This window comes from Octopus bimaculoides, chromosome Z, assembly GCF_046866305.1.
Source record: "Octopus bimaculoides isolate indiv1 chromosome Z, ASM4686630v1, whole genome shotgun sequence".
NCBI lineage: Eukaryota > Metazoa > Mollusca > Cephalopoda > Octopoda > Octopodidae > Octopus > Octopus bimaculoides.
Window position 1 is genome coordinate 4,290,978 of NC_142944.1, and position 27,497 is coordinate 4,318,474.

A 27,497-nucleotide genomic window follows, 5' to 3' on the forward strand; every position below is an offset into this window, starting at 1 on the left:
ATTTGATATTAATGAAAATATGTAATTAGGTTGTTAAGATGATTTGCTTTTAAACACTAGGCAAGAAAAAAATAACCCAGCTAATTAACACTAATAATAATAATCCTTTCTACTACAGGCACAAGGACTGAAATTTAGGGGAGGAGGGACAGTCGATTTCATTGATCCAGTGCATGACTGGTACTTGTTTTATCGACCCCCCAAAAGGATGAAAGGCAAAGTCGATCGCAGCTGAATTTGAACTCAGAACATACAGAAATGAACAGAGTGCTTGCCACTAAGGTGAAAGGGAAAAGGGAAATGTAAAATGATTTGAGTTTACTTATTAAGAAAAATGGCCAGTAACTTTTGCATTCAAACCAACCTAATTCTTTTGTGACCAAACTGACCAGATCAAGCCTCTCACACCTACCCTACAATATCATTCTAAAAGTAAACTTATTACATCATTGAAACCTCAAAGCTATGAGATAATGCACGATTAATTCAATACAATAGGGATAAATAAGCATTGCATTTGACAAAGTAATCCGAATGTTAAAGAGTTACGAGGGGGTGGTGAAAAGTTCCTGGTGTTGGGTTAAAGAAAATGCAAGAGGATCAATTATGATTTTATTCAACATATTCCCCTCTCAGATTAACACACTTATTGCAGTGGTCCTTCAGTTTTTCTAAGCCCTGTAAAAGAACTTGGATGGTTGGGCTTCCAACCAGGCCTTTCTTGATACCCTTAAAGCCAGGAACTTTTCAGCCACACCCTTGTAAATTATTGTTCCTCGCCTCCTTGCAAAGAATAAAATGATTCACTATACATTATGTATCTTGTAATGAGATAGGGTTGTATTTGCAATAATACTTTCCTTAGTTACTTAACTGCTTACATTTTAGAATTAGATTCTTTGCTCACAGATCTTTGATAAAATATTTTAAATAAGAGTTTAAAAGATGGACTTAACTCAAATATCTCTCAGGCAAAATATACATTACTGAGGCATTGTTTTGAAGCTAGACATCCTTAATGTTTCCAACCTTTGTTTTTCGTGCAAGTAATCTTTTATTCCACACATCTTTGAAAGCACAGAATCAGCAGATGATTTGTTGACAGGAAAATGTAGTTCAACCCACAAAGTACAAAACATTTGCACAAATACACACATATAGGGTCTCATACAATTTCTGTCGGCCAAATTCATTCGCAAAGAATTACTCAACCTGCCCAAGGTCTCACACAGTGGAACTGAACCAGAAACCATGTGGTCAAGAAGCAAACTTCAAAATCATTATGTCTGTGCCATAACTTACACACACACAAAACAGACTTCCTTCAGTTTCAGTTTATCAGCACTATTCACAAGGTTTAGGTCAACCTTAGGGTTTAGTAAAAGACACTTGCCTAAGGTGCTGTGTTGCTGGACTGAACCCAAAACCTCATGGTAGAGAAGCAAGCTTCTCAATCATTAACCACACAGCCATGCCTGCACATATAAGGTGTGTGTGTGAGGAGTATATATACGCAATAAGAGCCATTCATGCATGGGTCGTTGCCAGTGCCACCTGACTGGCTCCCTGTGCTGGAGGCATGTAAAAAGTACCATCTGAACTTAGTCAATGCATGTAACATATCAAACATCTCTTCCTAACAACTATAAGACTGTTTTACTGCTAATATAATTTTCTTCAGGTTTTAAACAAATAAAAATTCAAGTCATTCAATTTTTGATGCAATTTTATATTTCAAGATTTTCAATGTATGTATGAGATTAGTAAATGAATTTTATTTAAATATAAATTCGGGCTTTGATGAATACAATCCTTATGAAATGAAATGATTTGCATAGTGTAATGCCTAAACAGTAATGACATCTGATTTGAATTCACTGAAAAATATCTTACATGTTAACAAGGAATTACATTGGTTTTTAGGTATTTTTCTTTCCTAAAGTTGTCCTCACATCTAGTGATGTATTTTCTTGAAACACAACCAATTCATGAACTCTTCTCACATTATCAGATTTATATTTCCTGAGACTATAAAAGAAGTAACAGGTTCATTTCATCTTCTCATAAAAGGACTTGAGAGTTGCTGGAAAATACAGGAATTCTTTCAGTATTTTCTGGCTCCTTTTTTTTCCTTTCCCGATAGAATAATGACACTAAGTAATGAATTCCTTATCACCAGGATGGTGCAGTGTTTGCAAGTCGTCGCATTCTCCTACGAAAGAAAAAAGAATTTCATTAATATCTAGAGTAATTGTAAATGTGCAAATGTATATTAAGTCTGAAACAAAGAAAATGTTTTCTTTTTCAAAGACAAAACCCAATCCAACTTTCTGGAATGTCAGCATCTTTTTATTGGTTTCACTGTAACTCTACAAGAAAAAAAAGAAAGAAAAACCCAAGTTTGGGGACGTATTGAAGGGGAAAGTAAATACATGCCTGGTATTACGATCCTGATCCCTTATTTTCTTCTCCATTTCTGCATCAGTGAGCGTCTCCAGGAATGGACACCATTGATCAGCTTCATTTTGGTTGCGAATAGCGACTTCCACTGTGGGCAGAGGTGCCTCACTGAAAGACACAGACTGACGGCTGCAAGTGAATATATCAACGAATGTTGGGGTCAGAGTGTGTGCGGTAGTGAAGACCACTGAGGAGACATTGACAGGACATTGAACGATGTACTAACAACAAGGACACTACAACAAGATGATAAAGAACAGCTAAAGAAGAAGAACACAAACAGCCTTCGAAATTGAAATAAAATACAATACAGAAAATTATGCACAAAGAAAACTCTTATATATATATATATTCTTCACAAAATGAAAGACAGAAGCAATATATCTTAAATAAAAATAAGAATAATAGAAACCAGCAGAAATAATTAAAAAAAAAAAAAAAAAGAGTAATTATTCCTACAAAAAAACAATAACACACAACATAAACTGCAGACAACAGTGAAAGCTCTACTCCGAAATACAAAATTGACAGCAGATATCAAGACATAATTAAAACAAAAACACCATTTAGAATAATGTTCAAAATGATAATAATGATAGAAATACAATTATCTATTTCAAAAGCACCCCCAGCAAACAAACAAGTAGTTTAAATGCTAAGCTATTCTAAGTAAAAAATCATGAAATAGACAATATCTTTTAATATAACACTAATTCTTAACAACAAACAGTCATTAAACTTCACAAAAACCACCCAATAAATTTGTATTCTATAAATATAATTTAGATGAATAATTTATATTGAAATAATAAAAAGATAGACAAAATGTAAACAACTTTTCAAACAATTTTTTTTTCTACATAATAAAAACTTACAAGCCACATAAGCAATTAAAACTTGAAAAGTATTTAATTTAAATAATGAAAAGTTAAACATAAAACATTTGATTAATACGTATGATCTACTTATCAATTCCAAAGAAATATTCTAAGTAAAACAGCATAAAAAACATCAGTTTCATATTAGAATGGTGTTACATGGGGCTCCTAAGATATCAGTTGCTATTAAGCACCAATTTCCAATATATAATGGGATCTCCTATCCGAAAAATGCTCACTACAATGGGTAAGATTTGTTCTCTTAAGAAAATAATCAAATCCTCTTATGCACATATCCACAAACGTGAAAGATAAACTGAGGTAAGAAAAACATTAACAATTAAAAGCATAAAATATATGAAGACTAATTCCATAAATTATATTGTAGGAACATATTAGTGAATAAAATAGAAACTGGACTTATCACAAAATTGAAATCATAACATGATTTAACCTATATTCTAGCTTCATAAACTTTTATCTATTGCTCATTGCTTTTAACTACAAAGTTGTAAATTTCTACTTTTTAACTTTTCATCCTACATACCAGATTTGTGCTATAACTATGTAATCAAGCCAATAATGCAACTATATCCGATTAGCAGCTAGTCTACTCCATACTCACATTAGAAAGGATACCAAATTCTTTAAACTTAGTTACTCTCATACCATTAAGAATTTATAACTGCTTTGTTCTATGCACAACTAAAAATTAGTTTTCTAAACATTAAAATTTTTCGTTATCCCTAACTAAAATAATTCCAAATGTATAGACAATACACTGATATTTTGGTGGATTCAAAACACATTTCAAATACTTGAACCACAACATAAAATAATCCCAGATATTTGATAGTCTAAAAACAAAAGAACTACTTAAATTGTTTAATAGCTTAAAATAGAAACAAACCTCTGCAAAAACTGAATTTGTATTAATTATTAGAAGAAGTAACTACAAAGAGAATACAAGATTGTATAGATGCTTTATACTTTCATGTTCAAAGGAGTTAGCTAAATCAGTGAAAGCAAGAGAATACAGCAACTATATAATATTGAAAGTTTACAATGAGAATGAACATGCAATAAAAAATAGATGACACCAGCAAACTGTAGAGAAATAGATTAGGAAAAATAGTGGATTATTTTGAATAACCAGATTATTCAAGAGGAAGGGATAGAAGAAAAGAACTTAGCAAATCTATATGGTGTCAACTACACAATTATAAAAAGGTTAACCGAAATGAAGCAGAAGAGTGAGATAGGATTATGAGAAAGTTAAAGTATACAGAAAGAGACAAAGAAGCAGCATATTATAGAAGAGGCTTTTTTATCCAGCAGTGGGTCATCAGTGACTTAAGTGTGGGTCATTTGTGTTTGCAATGGAGCATGTAAATATAGTGCATACATAATAAGTTGCCTAATTGGTACATTGTTAAAAATTAGCTTTTATTGTACTAAATAAGAATGAAAATCAGATTAGTTAAATAATGAATTACATATCTGAACAATAATTAAAAGGCCAAATTACAGAATTATTTAAAATTTTAAATGATGTATTCAACTAATATTTAAAATTAAAACTGATAATTAATATTCTCTACAGTTTAAAGTCAACAGTTATTTCAATTTAATCTTTATTTTCTTTAAAAGGGATTTAGTGTTTCTGCAATGACTATACAGATTACAAATTTATATGAATAATTGTAAGACAATTTTGTATTAAATTTACCAAACAATAATAAAAAATAAACAATATTTTTATTGTAAATTTTTAAAAAATTTACAAAATTAAAATTTTGGTTTAATGCTTTTCAGTTAAATTTAAATTTTTTAAAAAGTACATTTTTTTTTTAAGCACAAAATATCACAAATGTTAAATATTTTGTTAGAATTGATGTAAAAAGAAACCAGAACATTAATATAAATTGTGAATAAGATTTTTGATTACTAATAACAGCTAAATGATTATGTGGATAACAGAAAAAATACAAACTAAAACAAGTTTATTAAATATTTAAATAAAATTTACATCTAAATTTCATTTTAAATGCGTGCTTCTTAGAGGTCAGATAGTTTGTCTCCAGTCAAAATGGGCAAGTTAACAAGCAGAATAAATTAATTAACCAAGATTACAAAAAGTGTTAATATCCTTTTTGAAAGAATATATATATATACATATAAATATATTTATTTATATGTATATACATGTATAGTTTTGCATTTACTATTTCTTATTTTATTATATCTCTTCCACAGAAATATGAAACTTGAGGAAATAATGCAGAAGCCTTTTACATCAAGCAACAACACAAAACTTAGTAAAAATTAAAATTAATCCCAACCCCAAATAAACTTCACATTATTTTTTTTTTTTAATCAGTGTTAGAAAAATTGTTACAAAATTAGTAAAGTAGAAAAAAATATTTAGTAAGGAAATTGTCAGTATACTAACTATGGTAAAGTAGCTTTGTAAATGTTAAGAGTATGCAGAAACCAAAATAAAGCAAAACACAGCAGTAACAGCATCACTAAAAAAAAAGGTCAATCCACAACTTACCTAAATGCATATGTTCTTTGATGCCAACTCAGTTGTCCTCGAATGCTATATGCAATAGCTGTCACAAATTCACCACCAAGACCTGTACACAAGGCATAAACAAAAACGTTTCCATAATGATACACCATCTCATAAATGCACACACACACACATTACTACATCTTTGTATATAGTTTGTATAACAACCCTCACAACCTAATCATCTAACTTCCTTAGTCACCACCAAATTACTGAATGTGGTACCCTGTCAAATGCCTTCTGCAAGTCACTGACTGCCAGGAATTACTCTTGTAGCTGCTCCACTAGGAAGATTGCATTCACGGTACCTTTCCCAGGCATCTCATTTTGGCCTAGTTTGTCATGAATCACTTGTGCCACAAACCATTGTATGACCTAATAATTTCTTTCCAACGCATCTCAATTGCCTTTGTAACAATTTAAGATGCTGCAGCTAAGCCATTCATTAGGTATGGCACCTTCCTGCATCACTTCTAGTTGGTAATTACATATCATTTCTCACCAAATATTTTGTGTATTTCCATAACTGGTGGTTCTGCAGCCTTTCCCCTCTCTATGTCCTTAATTCACCACACTGCTATCAATTGGAATTGCTTGTCCCTATGTCTGGTCAGCATGAGGTAGATTCTCTTTATCCAACATATTCTCCACATTCAACAACCTCAAATAATAAGCACTTCCATACCATTTTCTTGTCTTCAATATCAATGGATGAATGTGCCTTCATCATTCCGAATACATTCCTCACCAACAACATCTTAATTCTCTCTCACACACAATGTCAAGCAACCTTTATCACTTTACAATCCTCACATCCCTTCTAACCTCACCCATAGCCAAATATCCCTATCACTTGCCTGCTCTTCTAGCCATTTGATAATCTTCTCTATTACACCCTTCTAAGCCTGTTTCTTAGCTTTTACCCCCCCCCCCCCGGCCCCATCAACTTTCTGTTTCCATCACCACATCACTTTCAGTTTGGTTGAGACTTTACTCAAGCTAACCCTAACCCTTTGATCTCTAGTCCTAAGCAGGTTATTAATAGAAATTCCCAGTATCTAAGCTTTCCTCCCTACAGTCATATATGTCAAGTAACATTTCTCTAAATTTATTCCCAACTATGGGGTCTTTTAGTTTCTATATCCACCTTCTCCATGCTGTCTTTCATTTCTGTGTGGGATTTTATATATGTTAAGCCACATTGCTTGGCTTTTGTCCCTTGTGATACAGTATACCATGACTCTCATCCAGAACAACATATACTCTATGCAATGGAAAACATAATAGTACAGAACCAGAAGTTCAAACACAGAACCATTGGTCTTTGGATGACGGATGCTTTCCTGCTAACTGGATATATCAACAGGTGCAACGGAAACTGAATATCTGATGAGAATAAAATGTTATATCTTTTATCATTTACAGGGGCTGTGGCCATGCTGAGATATTGCTGTTGAGGGACGAAAGGCAAAATGACTTGAATAGGATTTGAACTCAGAACATTGAGAGTTGCAAGAAATGTTTCTAAGCATTTTGTCCAACATGCTAACATTGTAGTGATACAAATCCACTGAATAACTTTCACAAAATTGAATAAATTTTTGTGCCAAGAAAAGAGAGTTCTGTAAATTATTTTAGTCAAGTTAATAAAATACTAAATTAATCTTATTGAGAATGATATGAAAATTAAAAGAAATTTTATTTATTCTTATACTGATTCAATAAAAGAATAAATAAAATTGCCTAAGGTGCAAATTTACTATTAACTGAAGCATCTGTGTTGGTACCAGATAAAAAGCATCCAGTATATTCTGTAAAATGGCTGGCATTAGAAAGGGCATCCAGTATAGAAACCATGCCAAAACAGATAATTGGAGTTTGGTGCAGTTCTTTGGCCTGCCAGTTCCTATCAAAATGTCCAACCCTTACCAGCATGGACAATTGACATTAAATGATGATGATGACACTCAAGGAAATTATTGATGCTTTACAACTAGATATCCTACAGCATCTAACATTCTGAGAGGAAAACAAGAAAAGTATTTAAATAAAAGAAAAATAGTTTATAAAATGTTTCATATCAATATTCTTATAAAAGTTTTAGCTTACAACATGCAATGCTCGTTTTATGATGGTCAGTCAAAACAGGAGCAGTTAATTCCTTCCTAAACGAATATAACTAATAATCTCATCCATTTAAGTTGTAGATTTATGGCTGATGGAAGAAAACATTAACAGGCCTTGAAATTAGAGAGCAACTATACAAATGAATAGGCTGTTATGCTTAATACAGAACTGGTGTGTTAAGGGCAACAACCAGTAGAATTAGGTGGAGGCAACATAAAATCATCAGGTTCAATAATAGGTCGGTATATAATGGGCTGTTGTATAAAAGAGGAACAATTCCAGGTGAGACCAAAGGCATTATAGCTGTAACCCTTAGGTCATTTAGTTTTCATTAAGGTTTCCAAAATATCTTTTGTTTTCTAAGGAAGGTATGATCTGAGGGGAATTTGGTAGTTATTTTTAGCAGGTAAAGCAATAACAGAAGATTAATTCTTGATTAATACAATATTAGATTATATGTAGGTGAGGCTGTGGTAGATACGTGTGCTGAAGATGCGATAGGATTATAAGGGTGTCATGTATGTAAAAGGTGCATACCATGATAAGTAACTGATTATTAACTGAGATGAGAATCTGAAGAAGATAATGAAGTCAAGACGTAAAGTTACAAACAAAACTGTAAGAAAGAGCAAGTGGGGGAAGAATGGTTAGAGAGCTCCATCAGCACATTACCATGGCCAATGTGCTAAGAATTTTCCTGACTAGTACCGTATATATCAAACACTTGTTTTTACAGCTGAATGTCCTTCCAACTGCCAACTATGAAATAAGAGGGGTTTTTTTTTTTGGTCAGCCATGCAAACTGAAACTTAATATATGCCCTTGGCTCAGAGTAATGACAGCAGAAAGATATGAACTCGTGACTATGTGGATTAGTTAGTTTAGCACCATAAACTTGAAGCCACTCTTTTTACTACCAAAGGAAATATAGCATTAGTCAAATTATCAACTAGCAGGTTACAGAAATTCCTACAAATTGGTTGATTCCTGATGGTAACTTATGGCAGAAGAACTATTGAGAAAGTCATACAAATAATATTTCTCTTTATTACAATTAACCATACATTCACAATTGTGTGAAATAAAAAAAATTTACACCAAAAACAAAAAATTTAAATAATTTAACTTCTCACCCAACTCTGCACAAAGTTTTATAGCAAATTCTTCAGGGCTATTATCAACCTCTGACATGTCCCATTCAAACTGGTCCACTAAGGAGATGTTACCGACATGTATGTTTAACTGGAAGTGTAAAAGTATTAAAAAAAAAAAAAAAGAGAGACTTAAAAAAATGAATAAATCAAATAATGTTATTTTTAGGTGAAGATAAGGAAAAAAAATGAACGTAATTTTCTCTTAAAATATATTTCACATTTATTCCAAGTATTAAAGAGATTCTGGTGTAGTGATCAGTTTACAGAGTTGTAAAAGATTAACATAATGCTTATATATTAAATTGTTTACTGTGGCAAAAACTGGATAAGAATTCAACTTATTGAAAAAAATTTTACCTTTAAAATAACTCGTTGATCTGCCTGTTCTTCAAGAAGATTATCTAATGGATAAGCTTCAATTTGTTGCCGAATTGCCTGAGCAATAGCTGGAACAAAGTTGAGTGGGTTAAGATCCAAATCATCACACAATATTTCTGCAAACTGTTCAGGTGATATAAGGGCTTCTGTTTAGGGACAAAAAAAAAAATCATTACAATTCTTCAATTTATCCAAAATTCTTTTACTGTTCACAAAGATACAACTAAAAACAAAGGATAATAAATATTTACAAGGAAATTAATGCTGAATAAACAAAAAGAAAAACAAAAAAACGAGTCTTTGCTTACCATTTTTATTCCAAGTGAAACAATCTCGTAACTTTTGACCATCGAACTCCATGTCTAAACGGATTGGAATTAACACTTCAGCAGTTGAAGCATTTTCATGTATTTGTGAGGGATCTGTGTCATCAAAACTAAAAGCAGAACAATTGAAGGTTGATAAATACAAATACTGAGATAGCGAAGAAAAAAACAAAGTAAAATTTTAAAATTATTACACTACCTTATCCAGCTAATGACTTATCTCTAATGAGGTAGCTTCTTGGTTCAATACCTAACAAATAATGAAAGCTGATTTCCATAAACTTGTATCATCATTTCCAGTACCAAGAGACACCAATCAGCAGCTGTATTCATACACCACAAGGTTATAATGAACCAAGAGAAAACCACTATTTGCTTGGTCAATCTGCTAGAAATAACAACCAGATCACCCTATCATCTTAAATAAGCATAGGACACATTTTATTCCCTTAGTTTTACATGTTTACACTTTTCTTGCCTTCAAAGTATTCTTCATTTGAAACAATGCATTGGTACAGACATGTTTTCCACTGTTTCAAGTAATGCCTTTTAATGCCTCCATTGTTTTTTTTTCTTCACCTTTTCCACATCTGCAAAACATTTTCCTTTAAGGACTTTTTTCATTCAGGGTAACAAAAACAAAAAGTCGCAGGGAGCAGGATCAGGCAAATAGGGAGGGTGGGTAAGCCATTTTTGGCAAAAATTGTCTCACATTCAAGGCAATGTGCACAGATAGATTGTTCTGATGAAATTGAAATCACCACCCTCCACTTTGCCATGGGTCAGGGCGTTTTCATCTTACTGCGTCTCACAAATGCTTCAGAACTGCCAAATAAAATGTCTGGTTAATAGTTTGACCAGGAGGAACAAATTCTGTGTGAACAATTTCTTTCACATCAATGAAATGAACCAGCATCACCTTCACATTGGACTTCATTTGATGTGCTTTTGGGGGTCAAGGTGACATTGAATGCCTTCAATAACTTGATTGCTGCTTTGTTTCCGGGTTGTAGCTGCAGTACCAGCTTTTGTCACAAGTGATGACCTTAAAAAAAAAGGTCAGGATCAACTTCCAACTGTTTTTCCAGTTCATGACATGCATTCAGTCAAGACAGCTTTTGATCTTCTGTGAGCAAGCGAGGCACAAATTTTGCTGCAACTCTTTTCATTCGCAATTCCTCACTCAAAATTCATTGGCAGGAGCTCCAGGACACACCAGTCATATCAACAAGTTCGTCAATTTTTCAGTGATAGTCCTCCATTTGTCTGGGAGATCAATGGTCGCCCTGAACAAGGTTGGTCTTCAAGCAACAAGTTATCATTCCTAAAGCGTGAAAACTACTATAAACTTGTTTTGCTCATGGCAGCATCCGGCCACCGTTTTCCCCAGCAGAAAATGGAATTTCGTGGAAGCACACTGTTCCTTCATTTCAGCCACCACAAAAATTGATGAACAGGGAAGAAGCACTGCAAGACAAAGACACGCCACATGACAGTAAGACATCACTCGGTGCCACCAGTTGGCAGACTGATGCCAGAGGGTTGCATCAAGTGGATTCTAGTGGCGGAAGCCTGAACAATACCAGGCTTGTCCCACAGAGAACGTTTCTGGTTACCTTTGGGTAGCCCCCTCATAAAGTGGCACTTTAGGCAAGTTCCTTATACTGTATAGCCCTGGGCCAACGAAAGCCTTGTGAGCAAGTCTGGTAACCTTATCTGAAAGAAACCAACTATGTGTGCATGTATGTGCATATTGCAAACAAAGTCATTTGTTTGCAATATTTCATGAAAACATGTCTGGCCATTGATCTGTTCATGTCTGAAGCACTAGAAGAGATAATATGTTGGGTGGAAAAAAGTGGGGGGGGGGGGGGGGGGGCTAGCAACAAGAAAAGCATCCAGACATAGAAAAGTCTGCCTCAACAAATTTCACCTGACCCATGCAAACATGGATAAGTTAAAATGATGACAATGACTACAGTTGTGAGAAAGAATCTTCAGATGTTGGGGCTCAGAGAGGAGATGACAAGGGACCGAGACATCTGGCAGTTTGCTGTAACTGAGAAGCTTTGTCAGGCTAAGTAAAACAATAGTCATGCTTGCATGTCTCCGAGCATGCCTAATCTTGTGGGCTCAAGGGTGTTGGTGCCACATAAAAAGTACCTAGTACACTCTGTAAAGTGGATGGCATTAGGAAACCCAATCAAAACAAACATGGAGCCCAGGCAGCTCTCCTGCTAAACTGTCCAACCCATGTCAGCATGGAGAATGGATGTTAAATGATGATGATGACGAAATATAAAATATTAGCACTAACCATAATGGAAATGTTCTCATTTTATTCTTTCCAAGCCGATTGCGATTGATAGGTGTGGAACATGGTACAGCATCTAAATGATGTGAACTACTAGGAAGAGCAGGTACCCAATTGTTTCGCTTGGATTTGTTTTCTCTTTGGAAGTGAAAAAGAAAATGAAACATTAAAAACTTACAAATCAGAAATGAAGAAATGTTATATTATAAAGTATAAAATAGCAAGCTATAAAAGAAATGCATATAATTGCAAAGATGCTTAAGAATTAATGAAAATTTCCATCAAAAGATTAATTAGAAAGAATGTAAATTACAAAGTATTTTAACATTTTTATTGAAAATGGAATAATTATATTGCTTGTTGAATTATTTGAAGTATTTTAGCAAGTTGCAGCAATAATTTCTTTTACAGATGAAAAAAGAAAGAAAGAAAGAAAAAAGGTAAAAAAAAAAAATCAAATTTTTATCAATGAAGATCCTTTCCATTGAGATTATATTACTTATTAATCATATAAAATCATTTAGAATAAATAATTGCAGCTTGTCCTTTGAAACATTAGTACATTGTACTAATGAAATTTAAAGTTAACAAATGCAGTGAGAAAATATTGATTGAAATATAAATGCCAGATCTATCAGGTTTGGTTTAAAAAGGCAACTTGAGATAATTTGATCGAAAGAACAAAGATTCTACTTAATAATTTATTTTAGAATAACAAAATTTAAACCTCGTGGGAAAGGGATCACTGGAAAGAGATACTGCTTTATACTTGTCATCATTTCCTTCAAAAATTTCATCTACTTCTGGAGCTTTCAACAAAGTGATGTTAGTTGCAAGAGTATGTTGCCCAAAACCTACAAAATAAAAAGGAAAAAAAAAAGAAAAGAAAAAGGAAAAAGTTATATTTATAAATAAATGCAAGTTTAAACTAAAATTTATAAATACTAATTAAAAAGAAATTTCTAAATACTTATTAATGAAAATTACTAAAAAAATCTTTTATGAGAATATAAATATTCTAACTAGCATATCTGCATTTTTATATCATTTCTAAAACATTAGACAAGCTCCATCTTTTTAAAGTGTCTTTTACTCTGCATTCTTTTATATAACTTACCGATTTTATATACATATATAAAATTCTATCACAAGTAGTTTTGTGAATTTCCAAACATTAGAGAAACATTACAAGTAAATTTAATAAATTAAAAAAATGTTTTTAAAATTACCCATTGCTGCTATCTTTTTCCTTTCTTCCACAGTAACCAGCCGGCGCCACATGGAAGGATATTTCTTGTAAAGTGAACCTCGAAACAGTCGAAGATAGTTCCCAACCTAGAATTTAAAAAAAAAATAGTAAATGATGTTTTAAATTTTTTTTTATATCCAATGTTTCTGCCAGCATGGAGTTTAATATATTGGCTGTCCTCTTGATCCTGTGTGACTTTATTTCTGTAGTTCAACAATCTGAAAAAACATTGTAACTATTGCTAATTTTCTCTGCAGTCACACCACTGCAGTTAATATCCTAGCAATTTATGGTACACACAAAATTACTTCAAATTCCATAACTGCAGAATGCCAGCATTCATTAACCATCTTTCACTTTTAGTCAGGAACCACACTACTCGAAAAGAAAGATGTCAGTTGGTTAAATTTTCTCAATATCCTGTCTCTCAAACACTAATCACTTGACAGTCATCAACAGCTCAAGCTCCAGCATTAGTTTCTTTACAAATATATAAAAGATAAAGTAGTTGTATGCTGTCAACTTAATGTGACAGTCCCCTGAAGGGAATAATACTACTGTTGGTTAGACCTAGGAAGCTGGACCGCTTCCTGTCGGCCTTGACACAATTACTGTGTCCTTATGTTTGCGAGGGGGAGACAAACTCCTCCACCCAGCCTAGCCTGCATTCAGGGACATGTTTCTGAGTCTTTGCTCGTCATCAGCCTGAAGTAGCATGACCAGCTGGTTGAAGAAGTCTGTTTAACACTCGCAAACATATACTATTTCAGTGAAACACATTCACTGATTACAAACATAAGGACACAGGAAATGTGTCAAGGCTGACAGAAAGCGGTCCAGCTTCCTAGAGTTAAATAGCAGTAGTATATTCCCTTATTGGGACTGTCACGTTAAGTTGGCAGCATACAACTACTTTATCGCATCACTACTGCTTAAGTTTCTCTGAGAGATTTATAATTAGATCATTTCTAATTTATATCAAATGGGTAACAGACTATTTACCACTTCCGGAAATGATTAGTATAAAGAGCTGACTAAGTATACATTAATATCTTGAGCAATCTGATAGTGCACTAATATTTTAGGTGTATTAGACTGACTAGTAGCTACTAGTTGATGTAACATCTCTAAAATGTTAGTATCATCAGTCTTCTAATGATTGTAATGCATACTAAGTTTTTTGTACTAATCATCACTTCCTCACTTTTAAGCTTACTTTCATCATCATTTAACGTCCTTCTTCCATACTAGTATGGGTTGGACAATTTCACAAGAGCTGACAGGCCAGAGGACTGCACCAAGCTCCAGTTTGTTCTGGCAGGGTTTTCATGGCTGGATGCTTTCTATGTAATACCAGCACCAGTGAGGTGACCAAGAATCTTGCAAGATAAAGATCCTTTGAGAGGGGTGGTAGTATTGAAGGAGGTGGCTCCGTGCCAGGTGATAAGAGCATAACAGAAGGAGGAAGAGATAGCAAGAGATATGGTGGTGAATGTGCCAGGGCATATGCTCGTGAGGATGAGAATACAAATGGGATGGAAGAGGATCACCAAGGATATGCAAGTAAGGAGGAAGGAAGGAATGCAGTAACTGGTGAAACCTGGGTCTATAACGGAGAGGGGGCAACAGAATAGCAATGATAAAGCTGGCAGGGCAAGGAGGATAGGGTTGGGCTGCAGGACTGGCAATTTCTTAGTACTTTAACCCTGATCATGTTCACAATGGAGTCTGTTGACTAAAACAATCTTTTGCAGTTCTTTGTCTGAATCTACTGTCGGATAACTCCTACTAGATACTGGTATATACAACTTTCATAGATATCCAGCCATAACCATCTTAATGACACAACCAAAAACCAAATAAAATTCCATCGGATGAAATTTAAAACAGTTAATTTAGAAACTGTTTTTGAAATATAATTGAAAAATAAACTACGTAAGAAATAGAGAATGAATTTTAAACCAAACATTTACTTTTCAAAATTTCAAATTATTATTATAGTCTAATCTTTGTGTTTAGTGGTTAAATAGTGCTTGTCGCATTTCATAATATAATATCAATTGCATTTGTTTTGCCAATTTCCACTTTGCTCCAAAGTACTGTTGCTGATTATCTTTTGTTATGAGATTTACAAATAGTAATTTTCTAATGTAGTCTTGTTGTTTGGTAAAGAGCAATGAAAGTGCATGGCTCAATGGTTAGAGTGTAGGGCTCACAATCATGAGGTATTGAGTTTGAAATCTGGACTGGGTTGTGTGTTATGTTCTTGAGCAAGACATTTTATTTTACGTTGCTCCAGTTCACTCAACCGTAGAAATGAGTTGCAACATCACTGGTGCCAAGCTTTGTCTTTCCCTTGGATAATATCAGTGGCATGCATGGGTGACTGCTGATCTTCCATAAAAAACCTTGTGCAGATTTGTGCCTCAAAGGGGAACTCTCTAGGTGCAATCCCATGGTCAGTCACGACCAAAGGGGGTCTTTACCCTGTTGTTTCATTCTGGGCTGTCAAACAGTTTCCAACTGTGGTTTTGAATATTCTTCAAATTACTCATTAAAAATTTTAATTTTGGACTGAGATTAAGATTGTTCCATAATAATGTAGCTTCATAGGCCTAAAATAAATAAAGCCAGCAACAATACAGTATTGTCTTACTTGGATATACTAAATAAAATATACATTTTAACACATAAAAATAAATCACGTCATTTTATGAATATCAGTGCCATCCTTTAAAGAATAGATCTTTCAATTATCTAGTCCCCACTACCATTATTATCAACAGCTAACCAAGATTACTTGTAATATGAAGCACTGGCTTAATTTCATTCCTGAACCATCTTAATCTATATTTAAGTGTCATAAGCTACAAAACTGAAGAAATTAGGTAAAATGAACTAACATTATGTTTCTTATTTAAATGATGCAACACTGCATGCTGAGACCCCCTTCGGTCATGACTGACCCTGGGATTGCACCTAGAATGTTACCCTCCCAAGCACAAGTCTGGGCAAGGTTGTTTATGGAAGAACAGCAGTCGCCCATGCATACCGGTCTCCCCTCTCCACACCACCAACGTCATCCAAGGGAAAGGCAAAGGCTGATAGAGCTTGGTACCTGTGACATCACAACTTTATTTTTACAGCTGAGTGAACTGGCGCAATGTGAAATAAAGTGCCTTGCTCAAGAACACAACATGTAACCCGGTCTGAGATTCGAACTCACAACCTCATGATTGTGAGTCCAAAGCTCTAACCACTGAGCCATGCGCCTTCACTGCATACTGATGCAAATTATGCCTAATATTTCCCCATGGTCAACTTTAAGTTAAATTAAACATGGTGATGATGATGATGGAAGCTCAGATAGCTTAGTACATAAGTTTATATGAAGAGATACACAAATGAAATGCTTTCAAATAAGAATAATGAAACAGAGACATTCTTCTATTTCTAATTTAGTTGATTTAGCCCTTGTTTGGGTAGATCTATAATTAATGTCATTCCAGATGTGATTGCTCCATATATTAGGGCCATGAAGAAGTATAAATCGAGTAACCGTGTAGAGGCTTATAATTAATATGATGATTGAGAAAGTGGCTAGTTGTATTCATAATGGGAATTCTCTCCAGGGACTGAAGGACTTACAAATCAAGATTAGGAATAAAACATGTCAAATATTTCTAAGAAATTTGGAACAGATTTAAGTTTGGATAATCATCAACATCATTTAACATCCATTTTCTATGCTTGCATAGGCTGGACAGAGTTTCTTTGAGGCAGATTTTCTATAGTTGGATGCCCTCAATGACACCAATCCTCACCTGTTTCCAAGCTAAGTATTATTTTCCCACGGTCAAAAGTTCTTGCAGACTGATCGACAACGCATGACTATGATATTTATTTATGACTATTATGCAATATCAAGACAAGGAGAGAAAGACACACACACACACAAAGTTTCCGATCGATCAGATACACTCACAAAGCTTTGATTAGCCTGAGGCTATAAAAGAAGACATTTACTCAAAGTGCCACATAGTCAGATTGAACCTGGAACCATGTGGTTGGAAAGCAAACTTCTAACCACACCAAGAATAGAAGTGCCAGTCATTTACAATGCATGTGCCTATAATTTTTTTAAAATTCATACACACACACATGCACGTGTGTCATAAAAATGCTAATTATTCATACAAGTTTATTAAGCACCAGTTCTAAAAGGAAACTGGTTATTTTCAGTTTAAAAAACATTGTCAAGTAAGACAATATATTCTAAGTAAAGAACTACAAAACACTGTAAACTTGGCATATTTTATCATAAAGGATCCTGATGAAGGAGGTTTGCCTGCTGTATATACAAATGTGGAAATATGCAGATTTTAAGTAAATGAACTAAAAATACAGATTCCCACCAATGCTCCATATGTCTTTGTATGTATAGCTGATAAACTTCTTTTATCTTACTCCCTAATAGTATTTTATATCAAGTTAACAATACCCTATGGGTTTTCCCTTTTTAACTTGCTGGGACTAGAGGATAGTACAGGATTATTCAGGATCTTCATAGACCAATGAAATTGATTTCCTTGAATCTTTATAAGTTATCACCTTTGGGAAAACATGAGCAGGGACAAAATTCCAGAGGGCAACTGTTCTGTGAAAAGAGGGTAGGGCATAGTTATTAATATGAATTCTGGGAGGTTGGACGCAATAAATGGAGACAAGTGAGTTGGAAATTTTCAAGTAGGAGCGACACGAACAGGGGCAAGTAGATTGTAAATGATATGAGTTCAGTTAGGTACCTAGATAGCACAAATGCTATATAGTCAAGCCCATCTGTCCTTTTTTGAATTGTCCTTGTCTTGAGAATAACAGGAGGAAAATTGCACACGTACGCCTTCTGCATAAAAACAAATAATTAAGTGAGATTCTAGCATACTTAATGTAATGAATCCAAATATCTTAATTGGTTAAAATTACGTACATAGCGAGGATACAAAAACCATGTTAAATAATTAACTTGTCAGCAAAACAGGGGAGACGACTCTGAATTTTAATTAAAATGTTTTGGCTCCAACATCTAACTTTTTGAACCTTTTTTTTTCCACCCCCTAAATAAAAGAAATATTCAGGCAACTGAATCTTATACAACTAAACAGACTAGGAAAAATCAAGCTAAACAGTATTAAAAATTCATAAATAAAACACTAACATTGTTTCTATTAAAAAAAAAAAAAAAATCTTCGAAATATCAATTTCATTTTCCAATTATTATTATTATTATTAATACTATTATTATTATTATTGATGTTGCAGCTGCTGCTACGACTACTACTACAAGCGGTAAATTGGTTGGCTAGTTAGAGCGTATTTGTTCTGGTTCTTAAGGCTCAAATTTCACCGTGGTAAACTTATCTTTGATCCTTCCGGAGTCGATAAGCTATAGTGCTGGTCAAGCACAGGGGTCATTATCTTCGACTGTTCCCTTTTCCAAAATTTATGCAAGAAATAATTTTTGTATATTCATAAACACACGTATAGAGACAGAAAGATTTGTGTGTGTGAGTGTGCGTGCGTGCGTGGTATGCCTTCTTCATCTGATTATCAGTGTAAACATAAAAATGAAAGGTAAATGAAAGAGGACACGCCAATGCCGCATCCTGGACAGCATAATTATACAAACAACATACATAAACAAGATCTACACTTAGTTTGTGTATATATATGTATGTGTAAATAAACGTACGAGTGTCTGCTTTAAATGTGCAACTACAGTAGCAGCCACCTCTGAAATTCAGAAAGAAAGAAATCGTTTTTGGTGCTGAAGAATCGCTTGGCAATCTTTTGAAAAGTTGTTTTGTTCCGTGTAATTAGAGAGAAGAATAATAGAGTGGAAAAATTGTTTCCTGCTGATAAATGAAACTTGAGCAAATTACGACCATCACACCAATATTTCTTTGAAAAACTGAACAGCCATATTTTCTAATTGTTATATTTTTATCATAATTGTTTTTCTCAGCAGTTTATTATTTAGCACCAGGACAACTCGGATCGAGAACTATGGCCAAAAATATTTCGGCTATGACTTCACTCATCTTTTTAGGACTATGTGAATAAAAAGGAGCTTTGGGTGAGATTAAATAAACAGGCCGAGCGACCACGTAGATATCTTTGTTGATACAAAAAAGAAATATAAATTTAGTCTCAGCCATATTTCTGAATAAAGAATGTATCAAGTTAATAACAACCATGTGCCTCTGTAAAAAAAAAGGGTAGCAGCGCTTCGGGTTAACCAAGTTATTTCCGTATTTCTGCAACAGCCTTTAATTAACTTTAATTACAAAATAAGATATAACAAAAATATATACATTTCCAATAAATATGGGATTAAAGTTGCTCTTTTCTTTGTTTCTGTTGCTGTTTTCCTTTTCTTTTATTTGTATCTTTCAACAAAAATTTATTAATATAATTTGCTTTTGAATACACACATACATACATATAATATATATTATATATATACATTAGATTATATTATATTGGTAGCGAGATGAATAACCGGCCGGTTAACTAGGTTCTTGTTTGATTCCACGGTAACGATTAACAAACTAATTCTTTTTATTTTGGTATCTTCATGAAAAAAAAAAATATATATATATCTATAATATACTTACCTCTGAGCCAATATAATAATATTCTCCTCCATCGTCAAGTTGGAATGATTTGGGTTTCTCACCGAAAGTCTTTGTTGCTGTGTGAGCGGCCATTATATCTGACTCAAATTACCATCAATCATGAGTGACTCTCCTTTACTTATACTCCAACTTCGAGTGTCACTCACTATGACGATGCAGTCGGCTTCTTGTTAGTTCTTCCTCCGTATTTCGTTTTAGCTTCTCATTTTGAAATTTAAATATTTCGTTTTTCACATCAACAGAAGAGTGTGGAAAATGGTTAATATAGATATTGCTGCTTTTCTGAATAAATTAGGCACAGAAGTGAAATGAAATAGCTTAATTTAGACGTTACACGTGGAACATATTCGATACGATTTCCGTATCCTACTTAGTCTAATTTGTGGTACTTATTTTGTTTTCACCGACTTAAATAAAGGAATGCGAAACTAAAACAACTATGGACCCATTGACCCCTCCCACAAAAACCTGACAACAAGAGATGCACGGAAAAAGCGTAAAAGCTAACATTTTCTTTTAGGCATCAAAAATTCCAAAAGGAGAAAGGAATTATTGTTGAATATATAGTTGGACTATGTTTTTATGTTTTATAAATAATCTAGAAGCGTTTAGCAGCTTTAGAGCAAATAATAAATCTAGTATAATAGCTAAGTTATATTAAAGAATAAAAATTTATTTCTCAATTCAAGCTTTTTTTTTAATTCTAGACAATTATAAGCAGAATCTAATTATTATGTTCGATTAAATTCTGAAGAAGACTAACATTCTAATGTTCATTATATGGCGGAGTTTTGGAATAGTTGACCCTCGAAGTCCTTATAAACCCATATGAAAGGAAAAGGGTGTTTATTTGGAGAAGGGTTAGCTTTGATTCTTAAAAATAAAAAAAATATTCAGGTGTTTCAAACAACGGAAATTACGATCCTGAAAATAAATAAATAAATATCATAAAATTTTTCCAAAAATTACAGGGTTTTTTTCTTCATTTCCCCCCAACTTCGTCACTGATATTTCCCGTAAAATATGCGATTTCGAAAGACACCTTATTCCTAGATAGTAGAAAGATAGTTTTATTTATTTTTCGTTTCGTACTATCCCGTCGTCAATTCCTGGGAATTAAATCTGTTCTTTTCGGGCCTTCATTCGCCAAAGGAATTTGATAATGCATTACAGGCACTTTCAAGCAGACAGATTTTGTAATTACATTAACGATGATGATGATGGTTGCATGCCAATGAAAATGTTAATAAAGGCCATCATAATCATAGATACTATCGTTTCTAACATTCATATTTTTAAAAATAATTGAGTTCATGTCATGCAGAATGTGATTTCACTCCTCTCTGTCTTTCTTTTTTCACTTTTACCTCTCTTTCTTCTCTAATTAGGTAGGTAGATAGGTGGTACGGATGGGAGTCACTACATATCTAATGTCTCACACCATGTGTTACGAACTGTGTACCATTTTTCCTCTAAGCGACTACTTGGACTTCTATTTCTACCCTATCCTTTCTTCAACGTATCTTTGATGTTTCACTGGAACTATTGTTCAGAAACACATGAGTGAGAAATGAATTCTAAGTTTGTCTTTTTCCTCTCTAGACTGAATGGAAAAAGTTCTTGGTTCATGATATTATTTGAGACGCAGTAGAGATGTGATATATCTTATCATTATCATTTCATCGCTCCCTCTCACACACACACACACTGAGGTCCTGGAAGAGTAGAAAGACAGCATTCAACATGAGCTTAACACTAGCTACTCTTTCAGGAGTAGCTGTGTGGTAAGTAGCTTGCTTGCCAACCACACGGTTCTGGGTTCAGTCCCACTGCGTGGCACCTTGGGCAAGTGTCTTCTACTATAGCCTCAGGCCGACCAAAGCCTTGTGAGTGAATTTGGAAGACAGAAACTGGAAGAAGCTCGTCGTATATATATCATCATCATCATCATCATCGTTTAACATCCGCTTTCCATGCTAGCATGGGTTGGACGATTTGACATATATATATATATATATATATATATATATATATATACATATATATACATGTGTATATGTTTGCATGTCTGTGTTTGTCCCTCACCACCACCACCAACATTGCTTGACAACTGATGCTGGTGTGTTTTCTTCCCTGTAACTTAACGGTTTAACAAAAAAGACCAATAGAATAAGTACTAGGTTTACAAAGAATAAATCTTGAATTCCTTTGTTATTGTCTGGAGGACTATGATGAATAAGAGGGGGCAGAGGACTGATCCTTGGTGAATCCCAACTTCTACTTGGAATTCTTCTCTATACTCGTTGCTCACCATCACCTTACTGACAGCGTCCCTGTACAGGGCTTCTGCAGCTCTTACCAGCCACTTGTCTATTCCCAGTTTCCGCATTGACCACCAGATAAGGGATCGGGGGACCCTGTCAAAGGCTGCTCAACTAAAGGTGGTGTTCCAGCATGGTCGCAGTCAAATGACTGAAACAAGTAAAAAAATAAAAGAATAATATTGTGGCTTAAAACACTAGAGTGGAACTTCATCGAACACACTTCTTTTTATACAGATCTGATGAAATGTCACTCTAGTGCTTAAAACCACAAATATTATGTAACTTTCCAGATGGAACTTTCATGTGCAATGGTGTAAAATCAGAAACAGTTGTAACTAGACAGTAAAGATGTGCTAAACTTTTTCTTTGTCCTCTTATTTTGATTTTTATGTGTATACATACAGGCATACATACATACATACATACATACATATATATAAACGTTTGTACTTGGCTTTTGTTGACTTGGAGAAAGCCTTTGACAGGGTCACCTGATCCTTTATCTGGTGGTCAATGTGGAAACTGGGAATAGACAAGTGGCTTGTAAGAGCTGCACAAACCTTGTACAGGGATGCTGTCAGTAAGGTGAGGGTTGACAATGAGTATAGTGAAGAATTCCAAGTAGAAGTAGGGGTTCATCAGGGATCAGTCTTCAGCCCCCTCTTATTCATTGTAGTCCTCCAGGCAATAACAGGAATTCAAGACAGGCTGCCCCTGGGAGCTCCTCTATGCTGATGACCTTGCTCTAATAGCCGAGTCACTGCCAGAATCGGAGACAAAGTTTAGGGTGTGGAAGCAAGGTCTAGAATCGAAGGGCCTTAGGGTTAACCTGGTCAAAACCAAAGTCTTAGTAAGTAGGAAGGCTGTCAAATCACAACCACCTTCAGGTAGATGGCCCTGCTCAATCTGAAGAAAAGGCATAGTAGAAATTCCATACGATGTACCTGGGGTAAGCTATGGACACATAAAAGGTGCAGCAATATCAAAGGAAGGTTGACTGAGAAAATAGTTTTTGTGTGTGGCAGATGCACTGGGGCAATAAACACTGAAGATGTACAGAAAACTGATTCCATCACATGCCAGGGGGAGAAACTAGAAGTAGTTAATAGCTTCTGCTACCTAGGTGACCAAGTCAGTTGTGAGGTTGGTTGCTCTGAGAGTGTAGCGACTAGAGTAAGAAGAGCCTGGGCAAAGTTTAGGGAGCTCCTACTTCTGCTGGCAACTAAGGGCCTCTCACTCAGGGTGAAAACTAGACTGTATGATGCATGTGTGCGAACTGCCAAGCTACATGGCAGTGAAACATGGGTCATGACTGCAGAGGACATACGTAGGCTCAAAAGAAATGAAGCTGGTATGATCCACTGGATGTGTAATGTCAGTGTGCACACAGGACAGAGTGTAAGCACCCTGAGAGAAAAGTTGGACATAAGAAGCATCAAATGTGTTGTGCAAGAGAGGCGACTGCCCTGGTATGGTCATGTATTGCGTATGAATGAAAACAGCTGTGTGAGGAAGTACCTCTTCCTAACTGTATAAAGAACCTGTGGAAGAGGTAGACCCAGGAAAACATGGGATTTGGTGGTGAAGCATGACCTTCAAACACTGGGCCTCACAGAGGCAATGACAGGAGACCGGGACCTTTGTAACTAAAGTGAGATCACAGCCATGCATGTCCAGCCCTGTTAAGAATACTCCTGATGCATCAGGCAATATGATATACTTGAGAAGACCTGCTGAGTCAAGTGAAACCAATATCGTAGCTGGAACTGGTGGCTCCTGACTGGCTCCCATACCGATGGCACGTAAAAAGCACCACCCGTACATGGTCAATGCCAGGCCTGCCTGACTGGCTCCTGTGCTGGTGGCACGTAAAAAGCACCCACTACACTCTCAGAGTGGTTGGTGTTAGGAAGAGCATCCAGCTGTAGAAACTCTGCTAGACCAGATTGGAGCCTGGTGCGGCCACTGGCTCTTCAGACCTCAGTCAAACTGTCCAGTCCATGCCAGCATGGAAAACAAATGTTAATCAATGATGATGATGATGATGATGATGATGATATATTTATATATATATATATTATTGCCAGAGCAGCTGTCTGGCTTCCGTGCCAGTTGCACGTAAATAGCACCATTTGAGCGTGATCATTACCAGCGTCGCCTTACTGGCACTTGTGCCAGTGGCACGTGAAAAACATTCAAGCGAGATCGTTGCCAGTGCCACTGGACTGGCTCCTGTGCAGGTGGCACGTAAAAAACACCATTTGAGCATGACTGTTGCCAGTACCGTGTGACTGGCCCTCATGCTGGTGGCATGTAAAAGTACCCACTACACTCTCGGAGTGGTTGGTGTTAGGAAGGGCATCCAGCTGTAGAAATTCTACCAGATCAGATTGGAGCCTGGTGCAGACTTCCGGTTCGCCAGTCGTCAGTCAAATCGTCCAACCCATGCTAGCAGGCGGACGTTAAACAATGATGATGATGATGATGTATATATATATATATATATATATATATATATATGTATATGTATATATGAGGCTTTGTGAGGAGGTAGATTCCTCTTTAAAGGATGTCAACATCCAAGTGTCCTCCGATTATACCATATATATTGATGAACTTTCTGGAATCCTGCTTTTCTGTGCTAGTAGTAGTGTTATACACATTTTGGAGTTCGAGTATTTCCTATAAATGTTTACTTCTCATCAAAATATGTGGGTATAGTTATAGCAATATATCATAAAGATAATATTTTACTATTGAACACTCAATCTATTAGGATGTAAAAACAAATGTATCAATTTTTCATCCTGAAGAAATATATACCTTCGATATTTCATAATGAAATTTTAATTGTGATTTAATTGAAGATTGATATGGAAACGATCGTAGGCTTATATAATCAACAAAATGTAAATAAATTGATTATGCTGGGTTCAAACTTCATTTTCTTTATTATATATATATATATATATATATATATATTGATAGGAAGGACAACAAAAGAAAGAAAGAGACCTCAATATTATGCAAATAGAGGAATTTATCTGTAAATAATATGTGACACTCATTCAGTAGTCATGATATAACTCCGAGTTTCGGATGCCGGGGTAGGAGCCCACGCCATCTCTTCAGTTATCTGGCCATTGAAAATTCATTTTTCATAGGAATTTTCAATGGCCGGATAACTGAAGAGATGTTGGTGTGGGCTCCCACCCTGGCATCCGAAACTCGGAGTTTTATCATGGCTACTGAATAAATGTCACATTATTTACAGATATATATATATATATATATATATATATATATATATATATATATATATATATTACATTTTAGAAAATTCCTGCTGACTTTTTTGGAATCCACATGATGGCACCACAGCTAGAAACCAATAGCAAAGGCTGAAGGGAGACAATTGTTTATCTTCATGGCACTTTGTTGATCACAAGATGGCAGTGCAGCCGAAGATCAGTGGACAATGGCAAAGGGAGATAATCACCGAGGGTTTTACCCTTAAAAATGAGGCTTTTCCCTCTTCCATATTTTAAAGAGGTCTCAGGCCAGCAGTGTTTGGGGTCTGAAGATACACCATAAGGCTAAACTCCTTATGAGTGAGAAACCCAGGATAACCCCATAAACTGGCCCACCCTGCTATTATATATATACATACACACACACATATATAACCAAATAAAATAAAATAAAATAAACGAGCATTAAAAATAACAAACAACAAGAGAACATGCACATATATATATATCATCATCATCATCATCATCATCGTTTAACGTCCGCTTTCCATGCTAGCATGGGTTGGACGATTTGACTGAGGACTGGTGAAAACCGGATGGCAACACCAGGCTCCAGTCTGATTTGGCAGAGTTTCTACAGCTGGATGCCCTTCCTAACGCCAACCACTCAGAGAGTGTAGTGGGTGCTTTTACGTGTCACCCGCACGAAAACGGCCACGCTCGAAATGGTGTCTTTTATGTGCCACCCGCACAAGCCAGTCCAGGGGCACTGGCAACGATCTCGCTCGAAAATCCTACAGGAGCCAGTCAGGCGGTACTGGCAACGGCCACGCTCAAAATGGTGCATCTCATGTGCCACCCGCACAAGAACCAGTCCAGGGGCACTGGCAACGATCTTACTTGGCTTGCCGGGTCTTCTCACGCACAGCCCATTTCCAAAGGTCTCGGTCCGTAGTCATCGCCTCGGTGAGGCCCAATGTACGAAGGTCTTGCCTCACCACCTCAGCCCAGGTCTTCCTGGGCCTACCTCTTCCACGGGTTCCCTCAACTGTTAGGGTGTGGCACTTTTTCACGCAGCTATCCTCCTCCATTCTCACCACATGTCCATACCAGCGCAATCGTCTCTCTTGCACGCCACAACTGATGCTTCTAATGTTCAGCTTTTCTCTCAAGATACTTACACTCTGACGGGTATTCACATTGACATTACACATCCAACGGAGCATACTGGCTTCATTCCTTGCGAGCTTACGTATGTCCTCAGCAGTTACAGCCCATGTTTCACTGCCATGTAGCATGGTTGTTCGTACGCATGCGTCATACAGTCTGCCTTTTACTCTGAGTGAGAGTCCCTTTGTCGCCAGCAGGGGTAAGAGCTCTCTAAACTTTGCCCAGGCTATTCTTATTCTAGCAGCTACACTTTCAGCGCACCCACCCCCACTACTAACTTGGTCGCCCAGATAGCGGAAGCTATCGACTACCTCTAGTTTTTCACCCTGGAATGAGATAGAAGTTGTTTCCTGTTTGTTTGCAGTCTTTATTGCACCTGAACATCTGCCACAAACAAAAACTAACTTGCTAGTTAACCTGCCTTTGATGTTGCTGCACCTCTTATGTGTCCATAGCTTGCACCGGGTACATCTTATAGAGTTACTACCTACTCCTTTTCTACATACTGAGCAGGGCCATCTACCTGAAGGGGTTTTATATATATATATATATATATATATATGGACTTTAGGTTGGTTGATATATGTTTGTGATAT

The 27,497-nt window shown here is 35.5% G+C and overlaps 1 protein-coding gene across 4 annotated transcripts; it reads right to left on the bottom strand.

Moving 5' to 3' along the window:
• Positions 1 to 1,713: 1,713 nt before the first annotated feature.
• Positions 1,714 to 20,240, bottom strand: LOC106868974 (SWI/SNF-related matrix-associated actin-dependent regulator of chromatin subfamily B member 1). Of its 4 annotated transcripts, none has more exons than XM_089365428.1 (10): positions 20,136 to 20,240; positions 13,442 to 13,547; positions 12,982 to 13,066; positions 12,216 to 12,350; positions 9,881 to 10,008; positions 9,552 to 9,718; positions 9,174 to 9,282; positions 5,896 to 5,977; positions 2,437 to 2,568; positions 1,714 to 2,212 (listed from the first exon to the last, which is right to left on the bottom strand). In XM_089365428.1, the coding sequence occupies exons 1-10, from the start codon at positions 20,226 to 20,228 to the stop codon at positions 2,173 to 2,175; spliced, it is 1,077 nt and encodes a 358-aa protein (XP_089221554.1). In that variant the 5' UTR covers positions 20,229 to 20,240; the 3' UTR covers positions 1,714 to 2,172. The 4 variants fall into 4 exon arrangements, with proteins under 4 accessions (XP_089221554.1, XP_014769944.1, XP_014769943.1 ...); XM_014914458.3 differs by having other exon boundaries at positions 2,437 to 2,589; XM_014914457.3 differs by having other exon boundaries at positions 12,940 to 13,066.
• Between the last annotated feature and the right edge of the window lie 7,257 nt (positions 20,241 to 27,497).